Source organism: Pteropus medius, unplaced genomic scaffold, assembly GCF_902729225.1.
Source record: "Pteropus medius unplaced genomic scaffold, Ma_sr-lr_union100, whole genome shotgun sequence".
NCBI lineage: Eukaryota > Metazoa > Chordata > Mammalia > Chiroptera > Pteropodidae > Pteropus > Pteropus medius.
The window spans coordinates 21,479,915-21,494,645 of NW_024354875.1; the positions used below are offsets into that span (position 1 = coordinate 21,479,915).

The following is a 14,731-nucleotide window of genomic DNA, read 5'->3' on the forward strand; positions in this document are numbered from 1 at the left end:
AAAACAAAAGCACAGCCAAAAAAATGAAACAAGCAAAATTCAAATTTTCTGATACCAAATTCAGGTTGGAAGACGTCCTCGTAGAAACCTCAAGTTTCATTACTAGACTTCAAAAGCAAATTTGATTTACAATTATTTTGTGTTCCTATTGTTACCATAAGAAAATGCTTTATATCATGTAGATTTTTTTATCCACTGAAAATAATTCACTTTTTGACTTGAAAACATTTTATTTAATTTATACAAATAACTACTAAATACAAAAAGTAGATTAAAACAAAATAGTTATTTTTTTTCTGGCAGAGTTTAAATGCACATAATGGATAATTCCGAAGAAAATGCATTTTCCCCATAGCGTTCAGGACTAAAATTCTACTGAAATCTTTGCTTCTAAATCAGTAATATATTCAGTGGTGTCACATGGGTAATGGCTAAATACGTTCTGCATATGAACTGAAAAAATGTTACAGTCTACACACATACAAATGTGAAGCACTTAAAACGTGAATTTAACTGATAATAAAAGAAAACGTCCATTTCAGAGTATAGTGTTAAAAACATTTCGGTAATAAAATCATAAGACCACATAAAAATAAGCTTTAACACATGCACAAAGCAGTTTTGTAAAAACTGCTAAGTGCACAAGTAATAAATAATTTGCAAAGTTGTGTATAAACAATTCCTAATGTTCAGCATCATTGTAAACATCAGCACATGTGTAAAATGCAGCAAAGTCTGACATTACATTTTGTTTTGCCAAATTGAATTCCTATTATCCAAAGACAGACCAGTGGAGTATGCAGCCAATGTTTTGGCAAGATGGATCTTTAAAATTAAGAGTAACAGTGCAAGTAAGGAATGCAAAGAATTCCTAGTGCAATAAAGAAGAGAAGCACAGGCAATATTGCTGATTAAAAATTCACCACCTCCTTGAGTTTCCCGTGGGGAGTGTCTAGGAGACCTGTGAAAGATATGCAAAGCCACTGTCTTAATGCCCAGATCTCTCTTAGGATTTCTCTGTGTTCCTCCAGTTCCCTACCTTTGCAACAGTGTCTGTCCAACATTAGTCTCTGCAGTGTGAACAGTTGTGAAATGCCCAGTTCACAGTCATTGAGCGAGGTTAGGGTGGTTTTGGTGTCTCCCCAACACGTGGCTGGGTAAGATGTCTGCCTTGTCAAGCAGCCAGTTGGGGAGGGAGACAGGCGAATTCTGTTCTGACAACCAGTCAGGCCAGCATTAGGTCCCAGCTGGACAGTGACAACAACGTCAAATCTTCCTTCTTGACACCATGAAAACGTCAACAGTCAGTTTTCAATTTGTCTAGGGAATTATCAATTTTGGTCAAAGTCTTTTTGATACGTAGAGCTGTGAGTCTTGCGGACGGATTTTGATACCAGCATTCTTTCATCAGCTTGGCCAGAGAGGTTAATGTCTGAGGAGAAAAGGAACACCAGAGTGAAAAAGTAGTTTTTGGAGGCCTGAGAAACTGGGCAGATGTTGAATCGGCCATTTCCCAGAACAGTGATGTTATTGCCATATTTTTTCAACAAATAATCGAGGCCTTGCCCACTGATAAAGAAACTCAGAGTTAATACTAAAATTTGCAGGAAGGGTCATTTGTCAATATCTTAGATTTGCTACTACTAAAGATTGGAAATGAAAACTTCTTCAGCAATTTCAGATGTGCAGAGATGGAAAAGAGGTTAAAAGCATCATTCAGTCTTATAATTTACATGCAAAACTGCAGTCCTAGGGCCAATGGTATAGTAATGAGACTCCCAATTTCTGTAGCTAATCAATAGTACAAATTCTTATAAATACTGTCATTCATTAACAAGATCTATCAGATAGGGCTCTTTCAAGAAAGACAATTTTCTGAACCTACTTAACTAGATCTAAGGACTTTCTACATAAAATAGGGAAAGAAAGCAATAGACAGATAGATGAGGCCGATCATTCAAGAACTATATCAGCTGAAACTCAAGAACAAGCAAACAGCTGAGGACAGCTCTAAAACTAAGAAAGTGGCACTCTTACCGGGTCTGAGAACCATCTGTTGGGTATGTTTGGTCTCTGTTGATCCACACATACCACCTTCCTCATATCTTCAAAACTTGGGTCATTGGGAACCACATCATAGAATGGTGGCTTGTAATCTTCCACAATACCTGTAACACAGGACAAGAATTATGTTGAGTTAGCAAGAACAGAGGTTCCCTTGGGGTTTCATTGATGTCTGGTTATAATGTCACAGGAAAAAGTATGGATCACATTCCTCACACTTCAAGGTAATTCTGAAAGCTACAGGTAGGTCTTAAAATAAGTGGAGAACAAAGCTAAAAAGAGAAGCCCTGCAGAGAACTGAAGGAAGAATAATTGTTAGAAGAAAATATGACTACTCATATAATTATAATTATTAACAAAATGCTCTAAAAGTATATATAAACAGCTCCATAATTCCCAACAGGTCATAAAGATCCAAGACAAAAATTCCTTTGGTGATCAAAAAAGACATCTTTTGCCATAAATCTAGTGGTGTCAGACCATAAATAGAAATAAAAATTATGTCCACAAACTAGGGCTAGAGGCAAAAAAAATAATCCAAGACCATAATCAAAATACTACTTTTTGTTATGATTGGGGGGAAAAAAATCATTTCTATAAAATAGTTCTTCCCATTAGGAAAATGCAAATAATGCAATACAAATTATTAATTTGGTCATTCATTCACTCTATGTGGACTGAGTATCTGCTAACTGCCAAATAGAGTTGTGTTTGATGGTTCAATTATTTACTCTCAAATTGAAGCATGAAATGTAGAAAAAGATAATCATTTGGGAAAAACAAGAATGGTTGAAAAGTATGAACTCTTCCCTTACTCCCAAATATGAAAGTGTCTAATTTCAGCTTCTGCTCCTACATGGTTCCAATGTCTTAGAAATCTTTTTCCCCCCTAGCAAAATTACATCTATATCTTTGCACAAAGAAGAGTAATTCTACAAATAGAAAAAATTTAAGCTTCCTCATTTGGGGGAGGGAGTCCAAGATGGTGGCATACGAAGACCCCAAACTCACCTCCACGTACACACCAAATACACATCCACACAGAGAGCAATACCTCCTGAAGAACAACTGAGGGCTGACTAAACAGCTTCTGCGCAACAAACAAGAGAGGAACCACAAAGAGAAGGGTAGGAGAGATGGACACGTGGTGACCATGAGAACCATACCCAGACAAGGTGACCTGCAGTGAGATGTCACTGAGGGGCCACATGAGCAGACTCACCTGTTCTGGGACACAGTGATGATACAATGACTTAAAGGGTGCCTGGACTACATGTAAAACAATCCATTTAGTAACTCTAAGGTGCCTGCCAAACTATTCAGGATCTGCAGAAACTCTCCAGAATCGGAGGTGTAAGTGAGCAAGTGGTATTGTTTATATTCTCTCTCCATCTCAATAGCACAGGTGTGAGCTCAGTCCAAGAGCTCTAGCTGGCTACAGCCACAACCAGGATGCACCCAGACCCCACTGCAGCCCCAGCCATCTCCCCAGGGCACCCCAGGTGCCTCACATGCCCTCTTCAGCTCCATCTGGCCTGAAAAAGATGCCTGATACATGCAGTCTACACAGATGTCTCTCCTACCCAAGGCCACTCTTTCAAGATCAGGAGAGACAGCTGTTTTGTCTAATTCATTGAAACAAACACAAAGTCAAACAAAATGAGAAGACAATGGAATATATTCCAATTAAAGAAACAAACAAACAAACAAAACCCTAACAAAACAAAGTAATTTACCTCAATAAATTCAAGAAAATTGAAATCACATAATTCCATTCCAACCAAAATGATATAAAACTAAAAATCAATTACAAGAAAAAAAATTGGAAAAAACACAAACGTGTAGAGACTAAACAACAAACTACTAAACAATCAAGACGTGGGTCAAACAAGAAATTAAAGAGGAAATCAAAAATATCTTGAAACAAATAGAAACACAACTCTCCAAAATCTATGGGATACAGCAAAAGGAATTCAAGAGGAAAATTACTTCGTAGTAATACAAGCCTACTTCAGCAAAATGGGGATAAATGAAATATACCTCCACATAATAAAGCCTATATATGACAAACCCATAACTAACATCACGCTCGATGGTAAAATGCTAAAAACCTTCCCTCTAAGATCAGGAACAAGAAAAGGATGCCCACCCTTATCACTTTTATTTAACATAGTATTGGAAGTCCTGGCCATAGCAATAGGACAAAAAAGTGGGGGAGGGGTTTCTAAATTGGAAAATAAGAGGTGAAACTTAATATTTTGCAAATGACATAATACTATATATAGAAAACCCTAAATGCTCCACCAAAAAAAAATTATAACTAATAAATTCAGTAAAGTTGCAGTTTACAAAATTAACATTCAGAAATCTGTTGTTTCTATAGACTAGTAATAAACCATCAGAAAGAGAAATTAAGAAAATAATTCCATTTACACTGGTATCAAAAAGAATAAAATAACTAGAAATAAATTTAACCAATGAGGTAAAAGACCTGAATTCAGAAAACTGTAAGATACTGAAAAAAGAAATTGAAGATTTAAGTAAATGAAAGGATATATACCTTGCTCATGGATAGGAATAATTAACATCTTTAAAATGTCCATATTACCCAAAGCAATCTGCAGATTCAACACAATCCCTATCAGAATTCCAATGGCATTGTTCACAGAACTAGAACAAATAACCCTAAAATTTATATGGAACCACAAAAGATCCTGCATAGCCAAAGCAATTATGAGAAAGAACAAAGTTGGAGTTACCATACTATCTGATATGAAACTATACTACAAGGCTATATGCATCAAAACAGTATACTACTGGCATAAAAACAGAAATATAGATCAATGGAACAAAATTGAGAGCCTAGAAATAAACCCACGCCTAGGTGGTTAATTAATCTATGACAAAAGAGGCAAGAATATATAATGGGGTAAAGACAGTCTCTTCAATAGATGGTGTTGGAAAAACTAAAAAGAGACATGCAAAAATGAAACTAGGTCACTTTCTTACATCGTATACTAGAATAAACTCTAAATGGACTAAAGACTTAAATATAAGATCTGAAACCATAAATCTCCTAGAAGAAAACAGGAAGCCAAGTCTTTAACATCACTCTTAGTAATTTTTTTTTTCTTTTTGGATAAATCTCCCCGGGCAAAGGAAACAAAAAGAAAAAGTAAACAAATGGGACTGTTTTACACAGCTAAGAAAACCAACAAAATGAAAAGACAATCTGCTGAATGGAAAAAAATATTTGCCAGGGATACATGCAATAAGGGGTTAATATACAAAATTTATAAAGAACTCATACAACTAAGCACACACACACACACACACACACAAAAACCCCAAAACAAAACCGATCCGATTAAAAAATTGGCAGAGGACATGAATAGACATTTCTCCAAAGAGGACATACAGATGGCCAACAGACATATAAAAAGATGCTCAGCATCACTAATCATCATGGAAATGCAAATTAAGCCCACAATGAGATATCCTCTCACACCTGTCAGAATGGCTATCATCAATAAATCAACAAACAAGTGTTGATGAGGATGTGGAGAAAAAGGAACTCTCGTGCACTGTTGGTGATTGTAAATTGGTGCAGCCACCTGAATAACTTCCCTTTTGGAAATAGAAATGGTATGGAGTTTCCTTAAAAACTTAAAAATAGAATTAACATATGACCCAGCAATTCCATTTTTTGGCAATGATCTGAAGAAATGAATTCAAAATGATATATGCACTTCTCTGTTCACTGCAGCATTATTTATAATATTCAAGATATGAAAGCAATCTGAGGGTCCACTGACAGATGAATGGATAGATGAATGGTATATGTCTACAATGGAATATTTTTCAGCAATAAAAAGAATAAAATCTTGCCATTTGCAACAACATGGATAGACCTAAAGGGTATTACACTAAGTGAAATAAGCCAGACAGAGAAAGACAATACTGTGTAATCTACTTACATGTGGAATCTAAAAAACAAAACAAATTAACAATCAAAACAGTTAACAGCTTCATAGATACAGAGAGCACTCTGATGGTTGTCAGAGGGAGGTTGGTGGGTGAGTGAAAAGGTAAAATAGAATAAGAGGTACAAACTTTCATTTTATAAGTCACAGGGACGTAGTAATGTGCAGTACAGAGAATGTAGTAAATATAATAATAACGTTGTACTGTGACAGACGGTTACTAGACATATTGTGGTGAACGCATAGTAAAGTATGTAAATGCTGAATCACTATATGTTGTGTGCCTGATACTTACACTGTACATCAACTACTTTTTAATTAAAAAAAAACCAAACATCATTTGGAATTAGAAAATTGGTTCTTCTATTGTAGAGATGAAACCAAGAAAATCCATTACTTTCCCTCTATCATTAAAGGTTTCAACAACGAGGACAATGGATTACTTGATTTACGGCTCTTTTTCTTCCCTGTATGTAACCTTCTTCTTCTATTCCTAAATACTTAAGAGATTGTTGGGGGAGACAGGATGAGGCTGTGAGGAAAGTTTTAATTAAGGTTTTCTAGTTCCTATAAGCCACCTGAATAGCTTCAATTCCCTTTTCATTTATCAAAGAAATTAAATTACTTAACAGTGAGAATACATTCTTACAAATCTCATATAAATGCAAACCGTTTATGCAAAAGGTTAGCCATAATAAGGAGCATCTGTTAAAGAAATACTAGATTTTTTTCTTAAACTTCATAGATCCAACTGAATTCATTTTTAAAATGGTGCATAGTCTAATTATGTTAAAATAAATTTCTAGTTGATACTATTGTCTGATGAACTTATCCACACTGCATAACTGCATTTGTAACATGTATCAGTCAATGGATTAAAAATCTTCCTTTGCCAATAATAAACAGGTCATATTGGGCATAAATTGCTGCTTTCAAAAGACAACTTGGGAGAGCTCATCTCAGAGGCCTAACCAATACTTCTCTTATAAGGATTCCAGGAAAAAATTTGAACAAAAATATTTTGATTCTTTCCAGTACTAAGGAACACCACATAAAATACAACTGGACATAGATCTGCAAGATGACTTATGCCTTCTAGAGGGCCATATGAATTTACAGGAAACATAACAGTTGTGCCCTTCACCATTTCAATTTTTCTGAAAGAGAATACATTTAATAACCTGGTTTAATTCTTTAAAAAATCTAGGGATAATTTGGGATAATTATTAGGATAATTTGTCTGCCTAGATTGGGAAGGGTTATGTCAATGTGAATAGTAATGCTAGCTGGATTTTTATGTAAATGCAAAATAAAAAAGCATGGCTGGATTTTGAAAATGAGATCTAGTGATACCCAACAATGAGAGGTTTTCCTTTATATTTCCCATATTTTAATCTTATTAAATGCCCCTATGTTTTAACCATTTTGATTCCTTAAACTGTGCTTACCAGAGGTTGTCTTTGGTACTCGGGATACAAAAATGAAAAACATGTGATGTTGGTGATGAGCAGAATAATAGAAAAGGAAGATAAGAAAAAAATAAGTAAATCGTACACTATTATTAGATGTAGGGGCAGAGAGATGGGAGGGGGACATGGTATTCAGCAGGTTTCACAGAAGCAAACACTTGTGTGGTTTATTAAGTACCAGGTATAAACTAGGTGCCATGGAAGCATGAGTAAACTTTCCAGAAGCTGGGGCTTGGGCGGACCAAGGCAGAGAAGAATATGTGGCAGAGAAAACACCAAGGAGAAGGGACATTCCAGGCAGATGAGGAAGCGGGGAGCAAGTGGGACAAAGACAAAGAGGTACAAAAGATCGTCACAGTTGGAGGGATGGAGGGAATTTCTCTGTGGCTAAAATCAGGTGTACATGGTGGTGGGGAGAGCAGGAGATCAAGGACAGACTGTGAAATGACTTGTGTTGTTAAGGTAGGAAGTTATTTACAACTGTTCTTCGTTTCTGCCGAAAAGTGACAAAAAATCTGGTAGTTAGGCAAAAAAGTGAACTCTAAGTCCTTTTAAGACGGCACTCAATGAACAAATTGCCAAATCATGAGCCAGCAAAGAGGACAGCATGCATTCAGGAAAGTGATGAAAAATACAAAAGTACTTTGAGTGCTGAATGAGAAGTACAAACAACAAAGCATACAGGAATGCAGGGAACGGAGCTCTTAAATGGTGGTCAAGGAAAAAGGAACTGAGCCGGCCTTGCTTTTCCATGCAAGGCTGCTGGTCTGACTCAAAACGCTATGAGAAAGAAATCAGAGAAATTATTTATAACCTACTCCCCCATAACTTTTATATAAAATAATTTATAAAATCATTTCCCCCCGCCCCGGGCATATGTCTAATTGAATGTTTTCTCTCCTCTGGGGTAAATATATCTTTACCAATTTCCCTACCACTGACCAGCTGCATGGCTCTGAGGAAACCCCTTAATTGCCTGGCCTCAGTTCCAGCTCCTTTAAAGTAGCATTACAAAGCTGATGTTACTTTACAAGAAAGTCCTAGACACTACTTCAAAAAGCATGGCATGCCAGGCTGGCCTTTCTAAAATCCAAGTCTCCAGAAAAAAGGCCTTTCTTGTGATCTTCCCCATCAGGGCCTTAGACCAGGGCCCCCATCTCTACCGTCCCTGACAGCTACACTTTGAACCCACAGGTCTCTCTGCTTCACATGCCTCTGCCTCCAGCAACAGAACTTTAGAAGAAAACCAGAGAAAAGCACATTCTGTCCCTCCACTACATATATTCCATCAGTGTTGCCCAGGGGATGGTCGGTGCTCATTGCCCAGTAACAACCATCTCCCTCCACTGTCTTCCTTTATTTACATACCTGGGCATCAGCCACAGGAATTATTTACAGTTCCATCAATAGGACACCTTTACAACTTCCCACAGCTCTTCCTTTTGCCTGGGATACCAATCATCATCATTGTCTGATTTTATTTCTCATCCTACCTGCACATCCTTCCAAGCTTGTCCAATTGAGTAGCTCCTATTCATTTATGACTCAGTTTATGTTTTCTATCTTCTGAGAAAACCCTCCCACCTTGCTGCCACAATTCCAGACCCCTGGACAAAGTCCAATGTCCACTCTGTACTCTGTCACCTCCCTGTATACCTCAATCGTTACGGCTTATACTAGTTATTTATAATAATGTGTTCAACTAAAATGTGAGCATCTTTAAATTGTTTTTTTTTTGTTTGTTTTGCTCAAAAGCTTCCCCGAGCATAACACTATACCTAGAATCCAATAGACACTAAATACATGTTAGTTGAGTGAATGTTGATTATGTGTCCACAATCCTCTATCCACACCCTTGAGATTAGATGTGTTTGCAGAATTTGGAACTTTTTACATTTACAAAGGTAATAAATAAGAGGTGCACACTATCTTTTATGAGATACCCTAGCAGAGTCAGAGGAATACCCCACAACCAAACACATTTCTTCAGTGAAATATATGAATAGTCACACTAAACTGGATAAATAAAAGCTATAAACAGACTCACATCGATTCACGTCAAGTCTAACTGCTAAATGAGTTCAGCTCATGCGTTCTGCCAAGTAAGTTAAAAAAACGTTTCAAAGCCTTAGGGATTTCTAAATTGTAAATAAGGTACTGTGGGCCTTACTATACTTTGAATAATCTGAAGGTGAGGCAAAGAGACATTGATGGGATATCAGAATCATGTAGACCACAGCCTTCCTTTCCTTAAGAAGAAACTTGAGGACTACAGGAAACCTTATACGGCCAAGTTCACAGCCAATTAATGGCAAAGCTAAGCTAGAACCCAATTCCCTGTTTACATTCTAGAATTCTTCCCAACAAGCCAATGACATAATGAAATACGTCTCTCTCCGTATTAATCTCATGTCATAGCGTGCTCACTCCACATTACACTATTTCTCTTAACTGCTCTCCAACTTTGGGTAGTCACATCGGTATCCAGGTAACAGGTGAGAAGAAGAGAGTCCCAGGCATCCACATCCATACAAAGAGCTACTGTTAACACTACAGAAAATCTGAAATCCTTCAGAGATTAGAACATTACAACTAAAGCCATTTCAGCCAGGATTAGAGAGAATGGTCCATGTTTGGTTTCTGAGAGGACTGTAAGTTAATACTGTGTTCCCTTCAGAGGCGACACATGAGAAAAATGGATATGATTCATAGACAAATCTCTTTCACCTTATTAACTGCATATTTCTTTTAATAGTTACCTTCCATTTTATGCCATCTGATACTGGTTTTCCCATTTCCTGTAGTGATATTAATTTACTTTTAAAACAAAATCAAGTTTGAAAAAGTTAGCCAATTTAAAGGAAAAAAAGTAAGTAAATAATGATACAAGTGGCATCTGGATGTGGAAAAAAATCATGAAGATAGTCTGTGCATGAATGAATCTTGGGAACATGGAGTTTACAGCAAAGCATTCTTCCTGGTGAACAGGATTCAAAAAGGTATATCCAATACAACTAAGCCTTGAAAAACATGGGGGTTAGGGGCACTGATGCCCCCAGGCAGTTGAAAATCTGCATATAAGTTTTGACTCTCTCAAAACTTAACTACTAATATAGCCTACTGCTGACTGGAAGCCTTACCAATAACATAGTCAATTAACATATATTTTGTGTTATATGTATTATATACCGTATTCTTACAATAAAACTAGGTAAGAAATGTTAAAATCATAAGAGAAAATACATTTATAGTATTTATTGAAAAAAGTCCACATATGAAGAGACCCGTGCAGTTCTAATCCATGTTGTTCAAGGGTCATATGTATTTGTGTTACTTCACTTAACATTCCTCACAAGAGGACCTTAAAACATTTTTCATGCCATGGCCCACGTAAAAAATGATCAACAAATAAATTGATAAGATTACTCATGGCAGAGGTGAAAAGAGTCCAGGGGGTTCTGGTCCCCCTGGGTCCTGGTCTCAATGCCAGAGATTAAGAGAATCAGTATCTCAGGTATTCCTGTAACCCAACAGAGCACATTCACTGGGAAGCCTAGCCCCATGGCAGGTACTTCTTTCTGAAACACGGACAGAGTTGGACAGCTCCGTTCTCTGTGAATGTGAAGTAAAGTATGTGCGTGGCAGCTAAGACCTCATACCTCCATCCCCGCTGTAATTCATGGACATACAGAACCATACCTATCACTCAAAGTCAAGACTAACTGCATTCTCAGAAATCTGTTAAAATCATAAAAGTATTTTCTATTATTGGGATTCTCATCAATGTAACACAAGAAAGGTTTGCATAGAAATGGTTTGCAGATTTCTGAGTAGTCAGGCCCTACTAAAAATATTTATGAATATTAGTTAGTTGTCAGAGGAGAGAGCAAAAGCCTAGGAGAGATGCTCTGACTTAAGCTATGAGCAAGATGCCTTAGATATTGCCTACCCCTCAAAGCCTCGAGAGCAAAGCCCCACAAGAGTCCCAAACATTTGGTAGCTATGGAAGGCTCATCAGAAGAATGTATCATTCCCTGAATGTTGAAGCTGTTATAAGGTTTAAGACACTGATATTTGTCTTGGTGAAAGAGGGCTGCTCCTAAAGAGTGTCAAGGAAAAGAGACTACTAAGCAGTGAACAGCACCCAGTAAAGTTCTGTGGCTTCAGGTTCTTTCATTATGGAGTCAGCTGACTGCCCTCTTCTGGTCTGGATGTCTAACAGGAATCAGTGGGAGGAAAAAAATCCTTCTCACCCACTTTACCTCCATATTCTTGCCCACATCCACATATACAAAGGCTCAAAAAAGAAACAAAAACCTGGAAAGAAATTACTTAAATGAATATAAAAAATTTCCCCTAATATAATGATTCTTCACTTTGTTCAAAGCTTCATATACACTACCATAGTGAAATAAAATTGTGAAACATGTTGACTATTAAGTTACCAAAGAAAAGAGTTCTCCTGGTTTCTGTACACAAGTCCATTATGCTTAGGAATAGGGACATATGCAGTTGTGTGGCAAGCCCAAAGATTGATTAGAAGAGGTTTTTCGAAGTATGTGTGCCAAATAAACTTATTAACAAGTATTTCCTAGTCCCCATCCCATAAGAGATACAGCTTAGCCAAAAAAGAATTTTTCTGAGATATGAATACATTTTGGCACATTTTAAAGCTAGATTCCATCACAAAATAATCAAAGCCAGTAACAATGAAACAAGAGTGTATCCACACAGCCCTACTGTGGGCACTAAAAGAGAAACAAATGTAGTATCAGAGTGAAAGATTCGCTTAATGAGAGGTGAGGAAAGAGCAACTGAGATCTGCAAACACAGGAGTGGTTTTTGTCATTCATTCTCAATGGAATGGTAACAATACCCATGGCTGCATTATGGAGCACTTACTATATGCTAGACACGAGCTGTGTGCTTTACATACATTATCTCACTTAATAATCAGAACTCTTTAAAATGGATATTATTATCAACATTTTCTGGATGATGAAACTTATGTTCATGATCAAGTCAGAGTATGATTTCTGAGCCTGGAATGCTCTGGTGGGCCCAGGAGAAGCTCTGCACAACCGTACCGAGAGTACCATCACATCGGTGTCTATGTGCAGTGCTTTGGCCCTAAGGGGAGTCACAGCAAGGAAAGACAGAAACATACAATAAGGTATGTGGCAACCAAACACGACAAAGGAATGTGTCAGTCCCATGTTCTAAATGTGTTTGCCTGTACAATCTGGGTACCCTGTCTTTTCAACAATTCTAATGTATATTCTTATACTTGACACTGAATTTTCTCTGGGTACTTTTAAGAATAACTGGGTTATTGATAATAGTGTATCAGTCACAGAAATGACAAATATCTATGACATTTATCACTATGGAACTTTGTGTTAAAATATACAGTAGACCGTGAAGCCCATGAAAGTAACAGAGGCTCATGCTGCTCATACGATGCTATAATCAAAGATGTGCTGGAGGATGGATTATTTTATTTAGTTTTTAAATCCATATGCAGATGACCACAGTACTAGAGCAGCAGAACTATGGAGCTTCTGCATATTGGGATCCAAACTTGGTCTAACACTGAAGGCTGGGGCTCCAGAGAAAGGGCTTTTAAACTCAAGAGGGAACACACTATAGGATGCTTAGAAGGGGCTATTAAAGGTTTTTGATCAGACCACAGCTAACTGGCACAAGTCCACAGTTCTGATGTACCATTTTTCTACAGAATCCCCACATAAATTTCTTTCCTCATGCTACACTGAACAAATGTGTCTACAGAACTACAAAAGGAGGAAAAGAAGAATACTGCCAGAGAAGTAGCAAAATCTAGAAAGCCTAAGTCCTAAGACTCTTAAGGGAGAAATGGACATCTCCAAAACTTGAAAGAAAAGGCAAGTTTCACTTGAAGTTCATCAAGACAAAAGTCATGGATATCCAAGCTCTGTTGGTATCCCGGGGTGGCGGGGGGAATCTTTATTTCCTGGCCTGGGTGAGACTTACTTAACATATTCTATTTTAACAAGAAATCTCAAAGAGTACAGTCCCTGAATCAGCAGCATTAGCATCACCTGGGGCCTTGTAAGAAAAGTAAAGTCTCGGTCCAGTGTTAACCCTAGAGCTACTAAATCAGAAACTCTAGGAGTGGGCCCAACGCTCAGTGTTTCTAGGTGATTCTGATGCACAGTCCAGCTTAAGAACCACTGATCCAAGAAAACCCTGCCTTAAGTTCATATAAAAAATTCACACAGGAAAGGTGAGAAACCCGTTTCTTTTCTACCTATTCCAAATTCAGTGTCAAACTAAACACGAAAAGTAAATTCCGAAAGATGCTACTGAGAAATTTTGAGATGTGAAAATGGACTTAACTCTCATTTCCTGTACAGAAACAGCATGAGGTTTATTATCAGTAGCAAATAAATGTAAAATTCCAATAAAAATACAAAATGCAACAAATTTTTATACACATGGTCCACTTGAGGATCGTTTTGCTCCAGGAGCACTATCTGGTCATCAATTTTTATAATGGACTCATGAACTCAAAGGACACATAATTATAATGACCTTCCTAAGATATTCATATATTTAAATGAGGTACATTTAATATGCGATAATTTCAAAAATATATATTCTTTTAATGACAGTTCTTAAAGCTGGTAAGAAAGTGAAATAGGTACATCACACCCTGGGGTGAGTGGGATATTGTAAATTAGTATGACTCTTATGGAAAGCAATTTGGCAATATGTGTCAAGACATAAAAACATCAATACTCTTTGACCTATTAAGTCTACTTTTTTTTCAGATTAAGAATGAATTCCCCAAATGAAAAAGTTATATGAAAAAAAGATGCCTACTATAGGCCCCAAATGGAGGAGAATGTTTAACAATATGGAAACTGGTAAGTTAATAAAATACCATGTGAACATATAAAATAAAAACAGATTGACAACATTAAAAAACACACAAATGAAAAAGATGATACAGAATTGTATCCATGATTACAACTAAGTCAAAAAATATATGTATGAGTACATAAAGAAGAAGTGAAAAGAAACATGAATATTAAAATGAAAGGGCAAAGTTTTTCTTTATTTCTGTTTTGGGGCAGTAATAACTAAGACGTTAATATTAATTTAAAAAGACTTGCAAGCAAAGCAGCCTGAACACTTTAACAGTTTAAGTTTGGGTAAACATTTCTCTGTGCG

General features: G+C 36.8%; 1 protein-coding gene across 6 annotated transcripts in view; it reads right to left on the minus strand.

The window, feature by feature from the left end:
* Window positions 1-267: 267 nt before the first annotated feature.
* The window catches only part of ACVR1 (activin A receptor type 1), a 121,866-nt gene continuing 107,402 nt past the window's right edge, over window positions 268-14,731 (minus strand). For all 6 annotated transcript variants that reach the window (XM_039855795.1, XM_039855794.1, XM_039855790.1 and 3 more), the window contains 2 exons: window positions 2,038-2,168; window positions 268-1,432 (listed from right to left, as the gene is read on the minus strand). In XM_039855795.1, the coding sequence (XP_039711729.1) occupies window positions 1,298-1,432; window positions 2,038-2,168 (266 nt within the window). In that variant the 3' untranslated portion in view covers window positions 268-1,297. The remainder of the gene's footprint in view (window positions 1,433-2,037; window positions 2,169-14,731) is intronic.